Consider the following 19,539-nt stretch of genomic DNA (forward strand, 5'->3'; position numbering starts at 1 on the left):
CTGGTAAGTGGAGGCACACGCAGGGAGGCAGGGAGGACGAGGGCCCAGAGGTTAGCACGGGCCAGCGAGAACAGGCCGACACAGAGGAAACACTCTCCGTGGAGGACCGGGCACCTGGAGGACGCCTAGAGCGGGGGGATCAGACGTGACAGTGTCCCTTCAGGGGACGCCAGTGCTGGGGGCGCTGTTGAAAAAACAGGCGTACCCCAATGCCACAAGTCCCCATAACACCCTAGAATGTAGCTGCCACTCCAGGCCAAAGGAAGGGCAAAGGGCCACCCCCAAACTGTCTGAGTTCAAATGATCACGTTTACCTGGGGTTGGCCAAGATGACTTTATCCGCCGTCAGGCAGAATAGGGGCCCAGTAGCCGTCGGGTTGAGTTACAGAAACACACAGGCCGGGTTTTGCTTCACCTGAGTCCGTGCAGTGAGAAATGCATCCCCACTGCCCGAGTGACCACTTCCTTCTCACGCAGCCAGGAAGCTTCCGGATCTCGGCTGTGTGGCTAAAGGCAGGAATGGCCGGACCCCTGGGGCTTGAAGCACGCACCCTGAGCTAAGACCCTGCAAAGGGAACAGGGCCAGCTCCCTTGGAGCTGTGTCAGGAGGCCGACATCCCTCCTCTGGGCCGGCTGAGCGTCCAGAGAGGGCAGCCTGGGCTGGGGAGTGTTGGGCGGCTGATAAACGGCCTCGCACAACCAGCCTTCCCTGAACGGCCAAGGCCAAGGCTGGTGGGCAGGAGTAGTGGTCAGTGGCAGGGCTGCTGGATGAATGGAAGTGATGGTCACAGGCCTCCCAGTTCTGGCCCCAGTGACCCCTCCCCAAGGCCGTCTGCTTCCTCACCTACAGCTGCCCATAGCTGGGGAGGGGGACCCCCTCAGCCCACAGCGCTGGTCACACCTGTCTGGTCCTGGAGGGGGGGACTCTGGGCGCTCGTGAGGACAAATGGCAGCCTGGAGAGCTCATTTGTGGCCCACAGATGAGATTTCCCGTGCCCTCTGCGCCCTCGATTCTGGAGCCCCACGCCGGGTGTCCTGGTGTGGTGTGAGCGACACCTGGTGGTTGCAAGTGGGAACTGCAAGTCATGTTCTCCAGGATGCCAGGGACGCCCCCCCCCCCCCAGGCTGGACCCCACCCTCTGCGGGCAAAGGCGGGACCACCACTGAGCACTGCCTGAGGACTTCGCACAGAGGCAGCAAGGGACCTGACAGGGACCGCACCTCCCAGTCAGGCGGCGTTCAGTCAGGCGGCGTTCATTCTTTCCCTCCCCCAACGCTGCTGAGTGCCCCCTGCATGCAGGGCATTTGGGAGAGAGAGAGGTGCCTGGCTTCACGGAGCTCACGCCACAATGGGGGAGGCAGAGGGCAAGCATGTAAGTCATGAGACAATGTCACGCTGGGTTAAGCGCCATGAGAACTTACAATGCTCAAGAATAGAGTCCAGGCTTCCCTGGTGGTGCAGTGGTTAAGGCTCCACCTGCCAAGGCAGGGGACACGGGTTCAAGCCCTGGTCCGGGAGGATCCACATGCCATGGAGCAACTAAGCCCGTGCGCCACAGCTACTGAGCCTGCACTCTAGAGCCTGCAAGCCACAACTACTGAGCCCGTGCCCTAGAGCCCACAAGCCACAACTACTGAGCCCGTGCCCTAGAGCCCGCAAGCCACAACTACTGAGCCTGTGCTCTAGAGCCCACGAGCCACAACTACTGAAGCCCGCGCACCTACAGCCCGTGCTCCGCAACAAGAGAAGCCACCGCAATGAGAAGCACGTGCACCGCAATGAAGAGTAGCCCCTGCTCGCCAACTAGAGAAAGCCCGCGCACAGCAATGAAGACCCAACGCAGCCAAAAATAAATAAATAAATTTATTAAAAAAAGAGAAAGAATAGAGTCCAGAATCTTTCTCAGGGCCTCCTGTGGGCCTCATCTCAGCTTCATCTCCCAACACTCATGCTGACACAGGCCGAGCCCCACCCTCATGGAGTGCCCTGCAAGTCCTGATCTACGGTGCCGTCCAGGCCTCAGGGCCTTTGCACATGCTCTTCCCTCTAGCTGCAGGGCCCTTCCCACCTCATCCCCCGACAAATCCCACTTGCCCTTTACAGCTAAACACAAGGGTCACCTCTTCCATGAAGCCTACCCTGGTAGTCCACGGGCAGAATCAGCCCTCTTGCCCCCCACCATATTATCCCTGCACCTTGTGTGGACTCTTCCAGAAGGTAAGAGAGTGGGGTGACCATGAGCACTGGACTTGGAGCTGGGGAGACCTCGTGTCCAGCCCTGAATGTCACTTCCTAATTTGGTCACCTTGGGCACCTTTCTTAGCCTCAGTTTCCTTGCCGGTGAAAAGTGGGACTTAAAATAGCACACATCTCCTAGTTATGAACATTTAATGCTTTAATGTCAATAAAGTGCTCAGCACATCTCCTGGCACCCAGAAAACACATTAGGGAAACGTTAGCTGCAGCTGGCATTGATCTTGCTATTGGTATTGGTATTGGTATTGATATTGTAATTGTATCCTGAGGCCAGACAAGCAGCTGTTTGTTGTCTGGCTTCCCCGAGAGACTCTGAGAGTCTTATCGTATTGTGTTTTGTCTCATGGAGGGGGCTTTTCCTGTTGCCTCTGAATTGTGGTCTGGGACTCCAAGCTGGCAGCAGAGGGATATCAGGTAACCCCAGCCAGCAGCAAAGGTGGTAAGAAGGCTTCTCAGGGCTGAAGAGGTGGCCAAAATTCTGCCCTGCCCTCCCCCCACCCCCCACCCCGAATCCTTCCACCCCCAGGCACATAAGCAGGAGACTGTGAAAGAGGTAGAGGGACCATCAGGAGTCCTAGGCCAGGGCCACGGGGTGGGGGTGGGAGTGGGGGGGGAGGGGTGGGGGAGGAGTGGGGGAGGGGTGGGGGAGGGTGGAGGGGGAAGGGGAGCGAGTTAAGCAAGAGACTTGGGTTTTTCCCTCCCCCTCCTCCTCTTCCCCCCCAACACCCACGGCCCAGCAGAGAGGGAGGAAGAGGAAGGAAAAGCAGGCGGTTCCCTCTCTCCCTCCTGGAGAGCAGGGCAAGGCCTGGCAGCTCTGTGGAAGGGAACAGGATGAGGGTGAACTTGGATTTGAGAAGGAAGTTTTAGATTCAACCAAACCGGCGATTTTATTGCTCAAAACTCCCCGGGAAATGACGGAGTCTGCCCGAGCCCTAGCGAAGGAACAGGAAGCAGAGATCGGAAAGAACGAATCACTAGTGGGGAAAAAATCAAATTATTTCCTTTGCGTTCCCAACAGGCCAGCAGCTCAGCTGGTCTCCCAGCGCCTGGGAGCAAGCTGGTGGCCGACCCAGCCTCCCTGGAGGACGGGTCACTCCCTCCACCAGGGAGTTCCATGCCCCAGACGTGCTCCCATGAGGGTCTTGGCCCTGGACGCCCCCTGCCCCCCAGAGCCCATCTCTCAGCAGACTCAGAGCCCATCTCTCAGCAGACTCAGAGCCCCTGCACAGAAATTCCCTTCTTGGTTTCATGCTCTGCCGTCCACGTCTTGAAACTCTTAAGACCTTTGCGAACAAGGGACCCCACATTTTCCTTTTGCACTGGACCCTGAAAATTATTCAGTTGGTCCTGGGATGGTTACTTTCTTCCCAAGGTCACAGCCAGCGAATGGAACCCACCCCTCAGGCCCCAGGGCTCCTGTGCAAACTGCTCCCCACGGCACCTTCTGGGGCTCTCTGAGCCCAAGCAGGCTCCCTGCCTTCCTCCTTCCCTGGAAGGAAAGCTCTGAGCCCACCACCCACTTTGCCTCTCTTCTCTGAGAGCCTTGGCCTGCACAGACCACCAGAAGAGGGGCCCCAGCCAGCAGGAGCGGGTCACCATCCGACACAGCTCTTGCCCATCTTGGGGGGGAGGCGTGGGGTGGGCAGCGCTATAGGTCCTCTAGGGCACAGAAACCTACAGGAAGTTACACAGAATTTCCAGAAGCTGCAATGGAATGAGAAGGCCAAGGGCAAGAAGGGAGACAGTCCCACAATAGGAATCAAGTAAGTGCGAAGACTTAGCACTTCCCGGGCGCCAGGCTCTGTGCTGAGTTCCCTACATTACTGGGGTCAGTGTGTTAAGCGGCTCAATCTTCACAAGCATGCCGGCTTGACTATTTCATCTCTATTTTACAGAATAGGAAATGAGGCACAGAGAGGTAAGTAACTGATCCAAGGGTCACCGTAGCTAGTGAGTGGCAGAGCCCCGGTGTCCCCAGGGTATACTGTGTGCCCTGGGTGTTTTCCATTTGTTATCTCTAACCGTTGCAATAACTCCACAGTGGTGATTAATGCTAACCAAAGATTTCGGATGTCTTCATGGTATGTGGTAAGATGGTACTTTCTGGCCCCTTTGTTGGGGTGAACTCAACTAGATCTGCATTAGTTTGGGGGTTCTCCAGAGAAATAGAACCAGCAGGAGATTATATTCATATAATGTTACATATAATATATATTATATATACAATGATTATGTAATAATTAGACATAATATGGTTATATGTGTCCAAAGATTTATTTTAAGAAGTTGACTCACACAGTTGTGGAGCTGGCAAGTCCTAAATTGTAGGGCAGCCCAGCAGGCTGGAAACTCAGGCAGGCGTTGATGCTGAGGGCTTGAGACAGAGTTTCTTCTCTGGGAAACCTCAGTGTTTGCTTGTAAGGCCTTTCAACTGATTGGATGAGGCCCAGCCACATTATGGGTGATGTCCTTTACTTAAAGTCAACACACCTCCAGAGCATTTTCACAGCAGCATTTAGATTAGTGTTTGATTAAATCACTGGGTACGATGGCCCAGCCAAATTGACACATAAAACTAACCATCACCAGTTCTGACCAGTATGCCCTGTGCAGAACTTGCTTGTCACTTGCAGGTTGTGCATTTAATTGTCAGTGCGAAGCCCTCCAAAGCTCCTTCTTCTGCTCTGCTCAGTGACCAGCAATGTTCAAGATGGGGGCTGCCAGGTCAGCCTGGGTCCTGGACTGAGGTGACATGAAAGAGGTTTCCCATACAACCTTGATGTGATTGAAGGGGGAGCCAGAAAAAAAACTCTTGGATTTGGGAGAATTTTGTGAAGCTAAACCAGGTCTAAATAAATTGGGTCCCTCTGCTTCACCTTGCATTCGTGCAACCTTCGTGAACTGGCTTGCTGTTTCTTGAGCGCCCCCCGGAGGCAACCCCACATCCTAGCCTCCCCTCATAGGTGGTGTTATGAAAGGCTCCGCGGTTGCTACCAAGGATGAAATAACACACACCAACCTGTGACGTTTGAACCTTGGTCAGCGCCAAAATAGAAAGTCACCCAGCTGTCTAGCCTGCTGACCTAGTTCCTAAAATTGCTGACTGTTTGTTCCCATAAATGTTCTCCTTCTGTGGTTTGGAGGACAAATAAGTAGATCCTAGGTTCAAACAGGGAAGCGCCTCAGCACATGAGACCTGGGTCCCACAACTAACTCTTCCTTTAAAACACGTTGACTTTGGCTGAGATAATCATCCAGCAAGACAACTAATTCTCTCTTCCAAACCATGGCTGTCAGCACCCTGGAGAATCCCCTTGTCCACTTCCAAGAGAAGTGACAAGGCCTATCCTAAAGAGAGGGCCCTCTGTGACGCTCTCAAGACCCTTGAAGACTATGCCTGCCTGCCATCCATCCATCTACTCATTCTTCCATCCATCTATTCATCCACTTATCCATCCACTCTTCCAACCATCCATCCATCCATCTACTCATCCATTCGTCCACTCATCTGTCCATCTATCTACTCATCCCTCCTTCCATCCATCCATCCAACCATCCACTCATCCAACCATCCAACCAGCCATCAACTCACCCATCCATCTATCCTCCCCTCTTTCCTTCCTCCCTTCCTTCCTTCCTTCCTTCCACTCATCTACCCAACAAACAGTGATTTGAGTTTCTACTATGTGCAAGCACAGGGCCTCCAGCTCTGCACTGATAGACACAGACCCTGCCTCATGGATGTAGTTGTGGAAACAGACATTCAACATACAATTGCAGAAATAATTTTAAATGTGATAAATGCTAGGGAATGAAAAGTATGGGACACTAGGAGGAAAGATAATGGGAACTGGGCCTGGTTTGGTGGGTGTGGTGGGGAAACCTCGGGTCAGAAAAGGCCTCTTGAGAAAGTACTGTTTGAGCTCAGCTTTAAAGGAGGAAAGCCTGGGAGAGAACTGAGGGTGGGAAAGAAATACCAGGAGCCAAGGCCCTGAGGCAAGAGCAGTCTTTCCCGGAATGTGAGCCAGGGTTGCCAAACTCTTCAGAGTGGATGGGCCTGTGGGGAGGCAGGAGGAGGAAGCAGTAGAGACCCTCTCCTTAGTCACGTGGCGGGGCTGTGCTGGGGGAGACCCGTGATGCTGTAAAGGGAGCATGGGGCTCCAGGTGAGGCCAAAAGACTGGCATTCAAATGCTGGTTTTGCCACTTCCTCAGTGCATGATTTGGGGCAAGAGACTTTACATTGCTAAGTGTCAGTTTTATTGTATATAATATGGAGATAGTAATAGTAACAATGATTAACATTTAGTGAGCTCTTACTTGGTGCCAGTCATTCTTCTTAGGAGTTTACATATGTTATTCAATCAACAATGATTTCAACCTTGTACTATTGTAGTACCATTATTATTCCCACTTTACAGATTAGGAAAAGTGATGCACAGTGAGACTGAGAAATCTTCTCAAGGTCACACAACTAGTAGAGCATGGAGATTCGAATGCAGACCCATGGGCCCCACTGTCCATGCTCTTAACTATTAGACTACATTGCCACGTGCAAGTTGTATCAGTAAGGATATCTTAGGTTATGAGGCAGTAACAAACAACCCCAGAAACTTTTTTTACTATGATGCAGTAACAAACAAATTGAACACACTGGGCCGAGTTCATTTAGAAGGTATATTTTTCATTTCTATAACTTTGGAGTTTTTAGAAGATGTATTTATGTTAGTGATATCAAATTTCATGGCACCATGATCAGAGCATGTGGTCTATATGACACCAAGCCTTTAAAATGTGCTGAAACTTGTTTTATGGCCAATTATGTGCTCAATTTTTGAAAATTTTCCTTGTATTTGAGTATAACATTCTCTAATTACCGGGTGGATGGATAGATAGATAGGTAGATAAAGAGACATATATAGAGCTATATGTATATATACTTTTTTTTAGGTCAAACTTGTTAATTGTTGTTTCAGTGATCTAATGGTACATAACAAGGAAACTCCACAACTTAGAGGATTGACGCATTTTCTTTGGTTGTGATTCTGCAAACTGGGCAGGGCTCAGATGGGCAGTTCTACTCGTCCCTCCAGTGGCCGTATTCAGTTGCAGATTGACTGAGGGCTTGGCTCAGCTGGGACACTGGGGTGGCAGGGGGTCTTTCCAAGTAGTCTCATGGCCTTTACCTTTTCCCGTGGTCTCTCCAGCAGAGTAGCTGGACTTCTTAAATGGCAGCTCAGGACTCCAAAAGCACAAAAACGGAAGCCATCAGGCTTTCTTAAGGCTTAAGCCTGGAACTGGTGGAATGTCACCTCTGGCACATTCTACTGATATTTGTCAAAATGAGCCCCAGGTCCGATCCAGATTCAGGTGGAAGAAGAACCAGGAGAAGTGGTTCATTTACGTTTAGTGGTTTAGTGGTTCATGACGCAATAGACTACTACAATTGTATGTTGCAACTACTTCAACTATTAATTACTAAAAGAGGTGTATTTAACCCACACCCTCATCCCAGCAATGATGGTGGATTCCTCAGTTTCTCCTTGAGATTTGGTCAGTTTTTTCCCTTACATATTGGAGGCTATGTTATTAAGGGCATACAAGTTTAGAATTGTTATCAATACATCTTACCAGTGAATTAAACCTTTTATTGTACAAAGTGACTCTTTATCACTAGTAATGCTTTTGGACTTAAAATCTATTTTGTTTCCTATGTATGTAAATATGTCAGACTTCTTTTTGTTGGCATTTGCCTGGTAAATCTCTCCATTCTTTTACTTTGCTCTTTTCTGGGTTATTAGGTATGTCCTTTACAAGCATGTAGCTGGACCTTGTTTTTATTTTATCCAGTCTGACAATATTGTCTTTTAACTATTTTAGTCTATGTACGCTTATTCTGATGAGTCATATATTTGGATTTATTTCCACTTTCTTATTTTTCCCTATTTGTCCTGTGTGTATTCTTATGTTACTTTTTTCTTCATTTTTCACATTCTTTTGTATTGATTGATTTTTGTTTTCCCATTCCATTTTTCCCCTCCGCTAGTGTGGAATTTATACACTCTATTTCTCTACCTGTTGTGTTTACCCTAAAAATTTTAGCATGAATATTTAACTTGAAAAAGTTTGACATCAGTCAAAATATTTATTCTCCTCTCAAACAGTTCAAAGACCTTAGAACACTTTAATTATGACTGTCCCCTCCCTACATATACACCTTTAGTGTCCAGTATTTTAGTTCTATTTTTTTCTTCACTCTGCAAGTTAGAATTATTATTGTTGTTTAATACATTCCCTAATGAGGATTACCTATATGTTCACAAAACAGCCAGCATTCCCTTTTGTGTGGCACACCTTCCTTTGGCGATTATTTTTCCTTCTTCCTGAAGTACATTGTGTTAGATCACCAGGGCTGCCATAATAAAGTACCACAGACTAGGGGGCTTAACAACAGAAATCTATTTTCTCAAAATTCTGGAGGCTAGAAGTCTGAAATCAAGGTGTTGGCAGGATTGGTTTCTTCTGAGGCCTTTCTCCTTGGCTTGTAAATGGCCGTCTTCTCCCTGTGTCTTCACATGGTCTGCCTCTGTACATTTCCTTTTCTTATAAGCACATCTGCCGTATTGGGTCAAGGCCCACCCAGTGACCTCACTGTGACTTAATCACTCTTTAAGACACTATCTCCAAATACAGCCACTTGCTGGGGTACTGGGGGTTAGGACTTCAACATATGTATTTTGGGAAGGAGACACAATTCAGTCCATAACATACATTATTAGTATTAAATAATCTTCTATTTTTATTTGTTTGAAATGCTCTCATTGTCTCCACTTTCTTGAAAGATATTTTACTGGGTTTACAATTCTAGGTTAATGGTTATTTTTTTCTCAATTTATTTATTTATTTTTTGGCTGTGCCGCAAGGCATGAGGGATCTTACTTCCCCAACCAGGGATTGAACCCACGCCCCCTGCAGTGGAAGCATGGAGTCTTAACTACTGGACCACCAGGGAAGCCTCTCAATGTTTTTAAGATATTATTTGCCACCTGGTTTCTACTTTTGTCAATGAGCTATCAACTCTCTGTTCATGCTGTTCCTTTGAAGATGACATGAGTCAGTACATGCAAAGTGCTTAGAATGGTGTCTGGCGTCTAGTAACTATTATATAAATAGTAGCCATTGGGGATTCCCTGAATTCCCTGGTGGTCCAGTGACTAAGACTCGGTGCTTTCACTGCTAAGGGCCCAGTTTCAATCCCTGGTCGGGGAACTAAGATCCTGCAAAGCAGAGCAGAGCAGACAAAAAAAACACACAAATAGCTATTATTATTTTCTCTCTGGATGCTTTTAAGATCTTCTCTTTGTCTTTGATGTCCTTGAATTTCATGATGGTATATCTTGGCCTGGATTTCTTTTTATCAAGCTAAGCATTTCATGTCATTTGTCAATTTAAAACTCTCAGCCATTATCACTTCAAGTATTTCCTCTTCCTCATTCTCTCCATCCTCTTCTGCGACTCTGGTTAGATATATGTTCGATATTCTTCCTCTGTCTTTCCTGTTTCTTTCTTATCCTCCAAATCTTTATCTGTGTTGGATTCAAGGTTATTTTTTCAGATCTATATTCCAGTTTATTCTCTTCATCTGTGTCTTAATCTGCAATTTACCTACTAAGTACCTATTTCAGTTATTATATATATATTTTTTAATTAATTAATTAATTAATTTATTTATTTTTGGCTGTGTTGGGTCTTCGTTTCTGTGCGAGGGCTTTCTCTAGTTGCGGCAAGCAGGGGCCACTCTTCATCACGGTGCGCGGGCCTGTCACTATCGCGGCCTCTCTTGTTGTGGAGCACGGGCTCCAGACGCGCAGGCTCAGTAGCTGTGGCACACGGGCTTAGTTGCTCCGCGGCATGTGGGATCTTCCCAGACCAGGGCTCAAACCCGTGTCCCCTGCATTGGCAGGCAGATTCTCAACCACTGCGCCACCAGGGAAGCCCCAGTTATTATATTTTTTATTTTTAGATGTATTATTTGGTTCTTTTTCACATCTGCCCAGACATTTTTAACATTCTCTTATATTTATACTTTCAATACCCTCTTTTTCTTCTTTAGAGATATTAAATATATTTATTCTATGACCTGTGTTTGATAGTTCCAACATCTCAAATCCTTGTGAGTGCAATTCTGCTGAATGTAGTTTGGGCGGACTTTCACTCATGATGCTTTATTTTCTTGTGTGTTTAGTGATTTATTTTTATTTATTTGGTTTCACCGGGTCTTAGTTGCAGCAGGCAGGCTCCTTAGTTGCAGCACATGGGCTCCTTAGTTGCAGCTCACAGGCTCCCCAGTTGTGACATGCGAATTCCTAGTTGTGGCATGCTTGTGGGATCCAGCTCCCTGACCAGGGAACGAACCTGGGCGCCTGCATTGGGAGCTCAGAGTTCCATCCACTGTGCCACCAGGGAAGTCCCAGTGATTTTTTTTTTTAAATGTAAACTTACTCTCCTTGGTATTCAGTTTCTTGATAAGTGATTGATATCCATACAGCTGATTTTACTAGTTTACCCTTTCACTGAATGTATAGTCCTTTGTGGTCCTGGGTTTATGCAGTCGTCTCCTATCAGACTCACTACCTTCAATGATCTCTAGGTTTTATCTCCTGTCCCTCACCTGCAGCCACGAAAATAGAAGGTCAGGTTTACAAGGGTTCAGCAGATGTCCTCAGGGCAGCTGGAGACCACCACTAACCAGTTTAACTCTGAATTTCTGCTTCCACTTTGATTTTGCCCTCTGAGTCTTCCTTACTCAGCTTGGTGACTCTTTTAAAAAGTTTTAATAGTTTATACAGCATTTTTAATTGTTGCTGGAGGAGGGTTGTAGTATTTTGGTCTACCACACTGCCAGAAAAGGAAGTCTATTTATTATTTCTCTCCTCCATCTCTTCCCCCCCTGCTGGAACTCTTACCATTCACAGGTAACTCTCTGATCCTCCCTCTCAAGATTTCCATCCCTTTATACTTTTCTTCTGGGTTTTGAGATATTTCCTTCACTTTATCTTCCAGTTCTCTCATTTTGTCCTCAACCCTTCTCAATGGTTACCGTTCTATCTTCTATGGGAAAAAAAAATCATCATTCGTTGTTGTTGTATAATGTCCTTTTATGCCATGAACAATTCTCCTAAGGTGGGGTGATGATGGTGACAGTGATAATGATGATGATGGTGGTGACAGTGGAGATGATGGTGGTGGTGGTGATGGTGATGATGATTGTGATGGTGGTGGTGGTGGTGGTGGTGTAAATTTTCATTTATTTACCACTAGTTGAGATGTTCTGTTTTGTCTTCTTCTCTCTGGCACCTGGGTCCCCTTAGGCCTACTTAAATTTTCTTTTTCTTGCTCAGAGCTCTTTGGCCTTCAGTGAAAGCTTTTAGGGTCTCTTTTGCAGTGATGAAAGCCGAGGTAACAAGCCAGCTGTTGCTACCCTGACAAGCCCTGAGAGGAAGCTCCCAGTTGTCAGTAGCTGCAATGTGTTGACAAGCTCCCAGGCCCCTCGCCCACGCGGCTCTCCCACATCCTCCCCAGGCCAGAGTAGCCCTACAAGCTCGCAGGAGACTACAGTGGGACCCAAGGGGACCCTCTTCCTTTTAGGAACCCCAGAATCTTGGGCCTTATCCTAGGCTTCTGAGTTCTGATCCCCTCAATCCCACCTAGCTGGAGGGTGAAAGAGTCGGTGGCTGTTCCCTTTTCTAGAGATTCTGGAAGAGCTCTCTTTTCCACATATATGCTCCAGGCCCTGCCAGCGGACACTCCCTTCTGGCTGCCCCTTAGCTCAGGAGGTGGAGTTGAATACAAGCTGGGAGGAACTTTCAGGCCACCCTTCCCACCCCCTCTGCCAATTTTTAAACACACAGTGGCCATCTGTTTACAAATTTTGGTCTTGCTTATTCTTTTTAGGAACCATATGTTATTGCATTTATATGGCTGTGCGTTAATTTATTTAACCTGAGCTTTTCCCAGATTTTGATTTTTAGTATCATACAATGTACAGTCCTTACGAGTCTTCATCATCACGCCATTATTATTATTATTCTAAATTTGCAGTACCTGATTCCCAAAGCTCCATGATGATGATAATAAAAATGTTAGAAATTACTGAATGCCCATGATGTGCTAGGCCGTTATATGTGTTAACTTATTTAACACTTATTTCACAGCCCTATTTTTATCCTGATTTTACAGATAAGGAAATTAAGTCTCAGAGAGGTTAAGTGACTCATTCAAGGTCACACAGCTAATAGGGGATGGAGGCAAGCTTCAAAGCTCTCATGCCTTCACTATATCCATACCCTGCATGGAGAATACACTGGGTCAGACTTCCAGTCCAGTTTCTGAAATTTAATAACCATACTTCCCCTGACAAGTGACATTAGCTTCTTGGGACCTAGATTCTTCTATTCCAATAATCTCTGCCTTGCCTCTCTCCCAGCAGTGTGGAAGAGGTCAAAGAGATTGTGTATGTGGAAGCACTTTAAAAACTATCACGTACCATACAAATAATTGAGATTATTTCTGAGTACACATTTAAGCTTCTTGATTTCAAGCACTGTAGCCCTTTGACAAATGTGAAAGAGATGTCCAGAGATCTAGTCAAATCTCCAAATTGGATACTATATAATGATTGCAGAAACAAGGCATAGCTGTTTTTAAAGATACAAAGTTATTTGTAAATGTTGTCTGGAGCAGTTGCTCCAAGTGTTTTGTGAATCACCTTTTCTTAATTTCTTTTAACTGAATGACAGACCAACTCTAGTCCACTGCTGAATTCCACATTCCTCTCTTTATTTGTTCAAAATTCCTTTTTGTGTGTGTGTAAGAAACATTGCTTTCTTAGGCCTCTCCACTTCCTCTGCACTTCTGTCATATACTAGTGTTTGGCTTTCTGCGGAAGGCCATTTTCACAAAGAAACAAGACTTTATTTTTCATCGTTTTGAAAGATGAGAAAGTACTAGATAATGTGTTGATTCACAAGTGGTACAAATTCACACCTCAGTAATTGACAAATACCACACACCATGGGCATTCAAGGTCCCGAGGGAGTTTATATTTCTGAGTCAAATCCTTGAATACCACGGTTCTATGGCAGAAACTAGGCACTCCTTTAGTCTGCGCTTTGCCTGGTAACTAGAGCAGCCTGGCTCCCTTACCAAAATGTGAACATTTCTTAATGCAAAGGCTGCATCTTCTTCATCTTCAGATTCTTCTCCAGAAATACCCAGTGCCTGGTGTTTTCATGATTATGCAAAAATTATTTGTAGAACTGAATGGCATCACCTTCATGAATTCTTTTTTCCACTGTGCATACCCCTCTCTAGTCAGAGGCAGAGCGGTTTCTTGTCGGCCTTTGTGTGGGATGGCATGTCAGTCATTTGTAGACTGGTCTTTATTTTATCCACCCGGTGAGAGGGAGGGTTTGGACAGGATGATCTTTAGGACCTGTTTAATTAAACAAGGAGGTGTCCCTAATGCCCTGGCAGCCTACAGGAGCAAACCGAAATTTAAGCCTGTGAATGCCTCAAGGTTAGGAAACCAAAAGTCAACGCAGATAAGCTTGTTGATTTCAAGCACCTTAGCCTTTTAACAAATGTGAAAGATGTGTTCGGAGACCTTGTCAAATCCCCAAATTGGATACCATAAGCTAAAGACAACCAATCACAAACAGCTAACTAGCCTTTAAGCTGTAGACAATCAAATAATTTCCTATCTTTGCTTTGCACTTTCTCTCTCTATAAGTTTCCCCCGGCTCCCTGCTGCAAAGTGCTCCCAACTGGGTTGACACCACCCTATTAGAATTGATTTTTGCTCAAATAAACTCTTAAACTTTTAAAATATGTTTTAGTTTATCTTTTAACAGATCATGGCTCCCAAAGCCCACCAATCACCTGGAGATTAAGCGATACCTCAGCTCCTTCCTGGAGGTTCTGACTCACAATAGATCTGGGATAGGTAAGAATTAGTAATAAGATCAGCTAACACTTATCAAGAACTTGCTTGGGTCTAGGCATGGTGCTAAGTGTTTTACAAGTTCATGTTCTCAGTTTACATCTTCACAACCATCTGAGGTAGTTGCTATTATGGCCCCTATTTTATAGAGGAAGAAATTTAAGCTAAAAATGGGGGGGGGGGTAGCTGCCTAGAAGGTTATGTAACTAGTAACCTGTCGAGAGGAGATTCCATCTCAGATCCGTGCTACAGGAGCCTTTGGCGGGGTGGGTTTGGGGTGGGAGGGGCTCCTGGTGATTTTGATGATCAGCCAGCTGTGAGAAAAGCCGCCCAGAGGCCCACGCCACTCTTAAAGGATGCATCTGTTTGCAATGTTTGGCCCATCCCCCTCCAGTGTTTCTGGAAAGAACAGCTTTCTCTCTAAACCTAAGACGACCAGCTGGACCTCTTATCGACATTTCCCAGCTTTCGGGCAACGCCGAGTCCACTCGGCGAGCCTCTGGGTCTCACAGGTTGCCCCAATCTGGGAACCCAGAGACACTCTTTCTGTACACCTGGCACTTCTGGTACCGCCCCGTTTCGCGACACCCCCAATCCTAAGCCCGCTCTTCGCGATTGACGTGACCCCAGAACAGTTATAATTGGTCATGACGAACTGCCGCTCCGCCTCCTCGGAGACTCCGCCTCCCTTTCATTCTGAAAGAAAGAACCTCGGCCCGGGCGCCCAATGAGAAGCGCCCCCACCCCAAAGGTCCCGCCTCTTTCGGCGCCGACCCCGCCCCCAGGGCCGGAGAGATGCCCGCCTTTCGGCGTAGCATGGCCCAATCGGAGGGCGCGACCGCCCGGACGGACGGCAGCCGGCCCAATCCCCGGGCCTCGGGCCGCATCGCCCCGCCCCTCCGCCGGGCCGAGCGGCGGGCAAGAGCGGGCCTCGGGGCGGCGGCGGCGGCGGACGCGGCCTGAGGGAGCGGCCGGCTGCCGCCTCGCCCGCCGCGGGGTCCATGGCCTGAGCGGCCATGTCCGGCGTGGTGCGGACCCTCAGCCGCTGCCTGCTGCCGGCCGAGGCCGGCGGGGCCCGCGAGCGCAGGGCGGGCGGCGGCGGGGCCCGCGACGCGGAGCGTGAGGCGCGGCGGCGCAGCCGGGACATCGACGCGGGGCTGGCCCGCGAGCGGCGCGCCGTGCGGCGCCTCGTCAAGATCCTGCTGCTGGGCGCGGGCGAGAGCGGCAAGTCCACCTTCCTCAAGCAGATGCGCATCATCCACGGCCGCGAGTTCGACCAGAAGGCGCTGCTCGAGTTCCGCGACACCATCTTCGACAACATCCTTAAGGTGCGCTCTCCCCGCGTCCCCGCCCGCACACCTGCGCCCAGGTGCGCGCAGGTGCGGCCCCGCGGACCCCCTGCGCCCCGGCCGGCACCGCGGCCCACGCCTTTGTCTGCCCCTGGTCTGGCCGCAGCGGCCCCGTGCCCCCAGCTTTGGGGGAGCCGGCCAAGGACGCGCACCCTGTCTCCCCGTCGGCCTGGTGGCCTTCGCCTCTGCTCTTCTCGGGGATCTGGGGACTGAGGTAGCGGGAAAGCCGTACATCTTCTGGGGCTTTGGAGGCGCGGGGGTTTTAGCAGTGGGGAGGGCCCCTCCTGGGTTCAGGGTGCCGTCCTGGCCCTGCCCGCCCAGTAGGTTCAGAAGAGCGGTGTAGACTGGAGAGGAAACCGGCCGCACGTCTCTCCTTTTAAACTGGTTATTAGGAAAATTTCCAACGTATACAGAGTAGAGAAAATAGAAGGAACAGTTAAGTACCCAGGCCCCTCTCCACAACTTCAGCAGTGATGGATTCAGCGCCCGTCTTGTTTCACCTGTACCTCTGCCCCTGTGATTTTGAAGCAAACCCCAGACACTGTATAGATTCACTGGAAAATGTTTGTTTGTTTACAGAGCTCACAGATAAGCGTACGGTGGTTATGTTTTTTTAAAATGATGCCTTATCAACCCTGAAAATTTAATAACTCCTTAACATGGTCAAATACCCAGCCCGGTTCAGATTTCCTCCATTGTCACATAACTGTTTTGTTTGCGTTAGGATATAAATTAAATCTTTGCATTGCAATTTGTAATATATCTCTCAGGTGGTGTTTAATAATCCCCAGGTGCTCCTTCTGTCCCTTGCTCCATTTTTATCATTTGCTACTTGTTTGTGGGAAAAAAAGCGTAGAGCTGACCAAGTTTGGGTTCTAGTTTCTGTGTACGGTGTGAACCTGTAGTAGAGGGGCCCCAAAGAAAGGAATTCTGGAGAACCCTGATGAGGAGGGGAAAATAGAGCCTCTCCTGTACCTAGAATAGGGTCATTTCCTTTTTTTTTTTTTTTCTTTCTTATGGTTTCTTACTTCTACCCTTTCCTTTCCCCTTCACCTAACCTTTCCATGGCCCATTTTGGGGAAACCAAATTATAGGTATGAGGAAAGTTGTCTCAAAACAGAGGTGGAGGGAAGCTTGTCATACCAGAATCCTCTCTGGAGACGAGATTTTGTGGTGCCTGAGGGACTCTAAATTTAGCAAAGGGCTGTAGAACCAACCCATGGGCACATGTCTTTCACTTCACCCATGAGGAAGCTCTGGGCCTTGGGGACGAAGTGGCTCCCCGCTGGGACCTGGAACCCTGGGCTCCAGACTTGCAGGCCTGCATCAGGAATCTCGCACCAGTATTCTCACTTGATGTATTTGTTAGTAAAGCATTTCGTTTTGATAGAAATAGCTCTTTTAGGGTCCTGCCGGGAAGAGAATAATTTGAATGATAAAACACCCGTTTCCTTTTCACCTCTTTCAAAAGCCTCTCTGTGAGTCAGAGCTCTGGCCCAATACTTCATAAACTTTAAAGGCTAGGTGCCCAGTATGATCCAAGGGATTAACTGTGTGTTTAAAATTCCCCTCATCTTCTGGGGTAAAGTTCATTTGATTGTCTTTCTCTGTCACAGAGCTGGATTTTATTTTTGCGGCTTTTCTGGACCTCTGAACCAAGCAGGTTATAAGATTTGGCTGATTGACTCGCAGTTTCTTTCAACTCGGGAGGCAGAGAAAATACTTAGAAACAGAATCTTAAATCTAAATCAGTGTATTAAGTGCATTTTTAGAAAACTCAGTCTCAGCTTTTCCCAGTACATATAGACACTAACTTTTACTAACTTCCTTACCAGCAAGAAACAAGATTTGTTAATCAGTATCCTATTTTCCTTGTCAACTTTTTTTCTTTTTTAATAATTGTAATTCCATATTAAGCTCACTTTGTCTGTTTTGACCATTTCAGTGAGTAGTTAGCAATTCATCTTTCACTGTAAAACCAATAATTACCTCTCCCCTCATTTTTATTTGGGCAGATCACTTTGGGAAGAGACTTTTTAAATAAATTGCTTTGTAGTGGCTCTAGTAGCAGATATTTGAATAGTAACTCTTCAGAATAATATTTGTGTCTACAAATAGAGTTCGTGTTAACAGGCTATTTTTAAAGCACTAGCTATGTGCCAGGCCTTTTCATATATGGCCTTTAATTTTCCTAACGCTTCAAGTGGTATTGTTGCATTTAGCCAGTGGGGAAATTGAAAACAGAGAGTTTGAAATCTGCATAAGGTCAGTTACCTAATTCGTAGGTGACACAGCTGGGAACCAAACCTGATATTTTTTTTAAATTAAACTTTTAATACTGAGAGAATTGTAGAGTCCCATGCAGTTTTAATAAATAATAGAGAGCTCCTATGTACCCTTTAACCAGTTCCCCACAATGGTGAGATCTTGTAAAACTAGTTCAATATCACAACCAAGATACCGACGTTGAGAAAGTGAAGACACAGAACGTTCCCATCACAACAAGTATTCCTCACGTTGCCTTTTATAGCCACTGCCACCCTTCGCCCTCCCCCGACCTGGCAGTGACTGATCTATTTTCCAATTCTATAATTTCGTCATTTCATGAATATGATATAAATGGAGTCTTGCAAGATGTGACCTTTTGGAATTGGCTTTTATCACTCAGCATGATTCCCTAGAGATACACCCCAGTTACTGTGTGTGTTCACAATCAATAGTTCCTGCCTTTTAATTGCTGAGTAGTATCCATGGTAAGGATTTACCACCGTACACCGTTTAACCATTCGCCTGTTGAAGGACATCTGGGTTGTTTCCAGTTTCTGCCTATTATGAATAAATCTTCTATGAACATTTGTGTACATGTTTTTTGTAAGTACATAAATTTTCATGTATCTGGGATAAATGCCCAAGAGTGCAGTTGCTCAGCTGTGTGGCAGTTGCATGTTTAGTTTTATAAGAAACTGCCAAACTGTTTCTGAAGTGGCTGTACTATTTTACGTTCCCACCAGCAGTGTATGAGTGAGTGATCCAGTTTCTCTGCATCCTTGCTAGCATTTGGTGTTGTCACTATTTTTTATTTCAGCCATTTCTGATAGGTGTGTAAGTGCTATGTTACTGCCATTTTAATTTGCATTTCCCTACGGCTAATGATACTTTCCTGTGCTCATTTGCCATCTGTATATTCTCTTTGATGAAATGTCTCTTCATACTTTTTAGCCATTTTGTAATTAGGTTCCTTGTTTCTTTATTGTTGAGTTTTGAATGTTCTTTATATATTCTGGGTACCACTCCTTTGTGAAGTACGTGTTTTGCAAATATTTTCTCCCAACCTGTAGCTTGTCTTTTCGTCCTTTTTAACAGGGTCTTTCGCAGAGCAAAAGTTTTTAATTTTGATGAGGTCCAATTTATCAGTTTTTCCCTTTATGGATCATGCTTTTGGTGTCAAGTCTAAGAACTCTTTACCTAACCCTAGATCCCAAAGATTTTCTCGTATTTTTTAAAAAATTTTATAGGTGTACATTTTACTTTTAAGCCCCTGATCCATTTTGAGTTAATTTTTGTATAAGGTGTGAGGTTTAGGTGGAGATTTTTTTGTTTTTTTCTCTATGGATGTCCAGTTGTTCCAGGATTATCTATTGAAAAGACTATCCCTCCTCCTTTGAATTGCTTTTGCATCTTTGTCAAAAATCAAGTGGGCATATTTGTGTGGATCTATTTCTGGGTTTTCCATTCTATTCCACTGATCTATCCCCTCTTCTGCCAATATCACACGATGTTGATTGCTATCGCTATATAGTAGGCTTAATATCAAAGTGATTTCTCCCACTTCATTTTTCTTTTTCAAGATTGTTTTAGCTATTCTAGGGTCTGTGCCTTTCCATTGTATATTTTAGAATAAGCTTTCTTATGTCTATATTAAAAAAAAAAACTT

General features: G+C 46.7%; 1 protein-coding gene across 2 annotated transcripts in view; it reads left to right on the forward strand.

Moving 5' to 3' along the window:
- The first annotated feature begins 15,147 nt into the window (after window positions 1-15,147).
- GNA12 (G protein subunit alpha 12) overlaps window positions 15,148-19,539 on the forward strand; it is a 119,072-nt gene continuing 114,680 nt past the window's right edge. Inside the window, exon 1 of one of the 2 annotated variants that reach the window (XM_082429118.1) lies at window positions 15,148-15,584. In XM_082429118.1, coding sequence (XP_082285244.1) covers window positions 15,273-15,584 — 312 coding nt within the window. In that variant the 5' untranslated portion in view covers window positions 15,148-15,272. The remainder of the gene's footprint in view (window positions 15,585-19,539) is intronic. The other variant, XM_082429119.1, reaches the window with a different exon arrangement.

This window comes from Balaenoptera physalus (assembly GCF_965194825.1).
Source record: "Balaenoptera physalus genome assembly, chromosome: 16".
NCBI classification, from domain to species: Eukaryota; Metazoa; Chordata; class Mammalia; order Artiodactyla; family Balaenopteridae; genus Balaenoptera; species Balaenoptera physalus.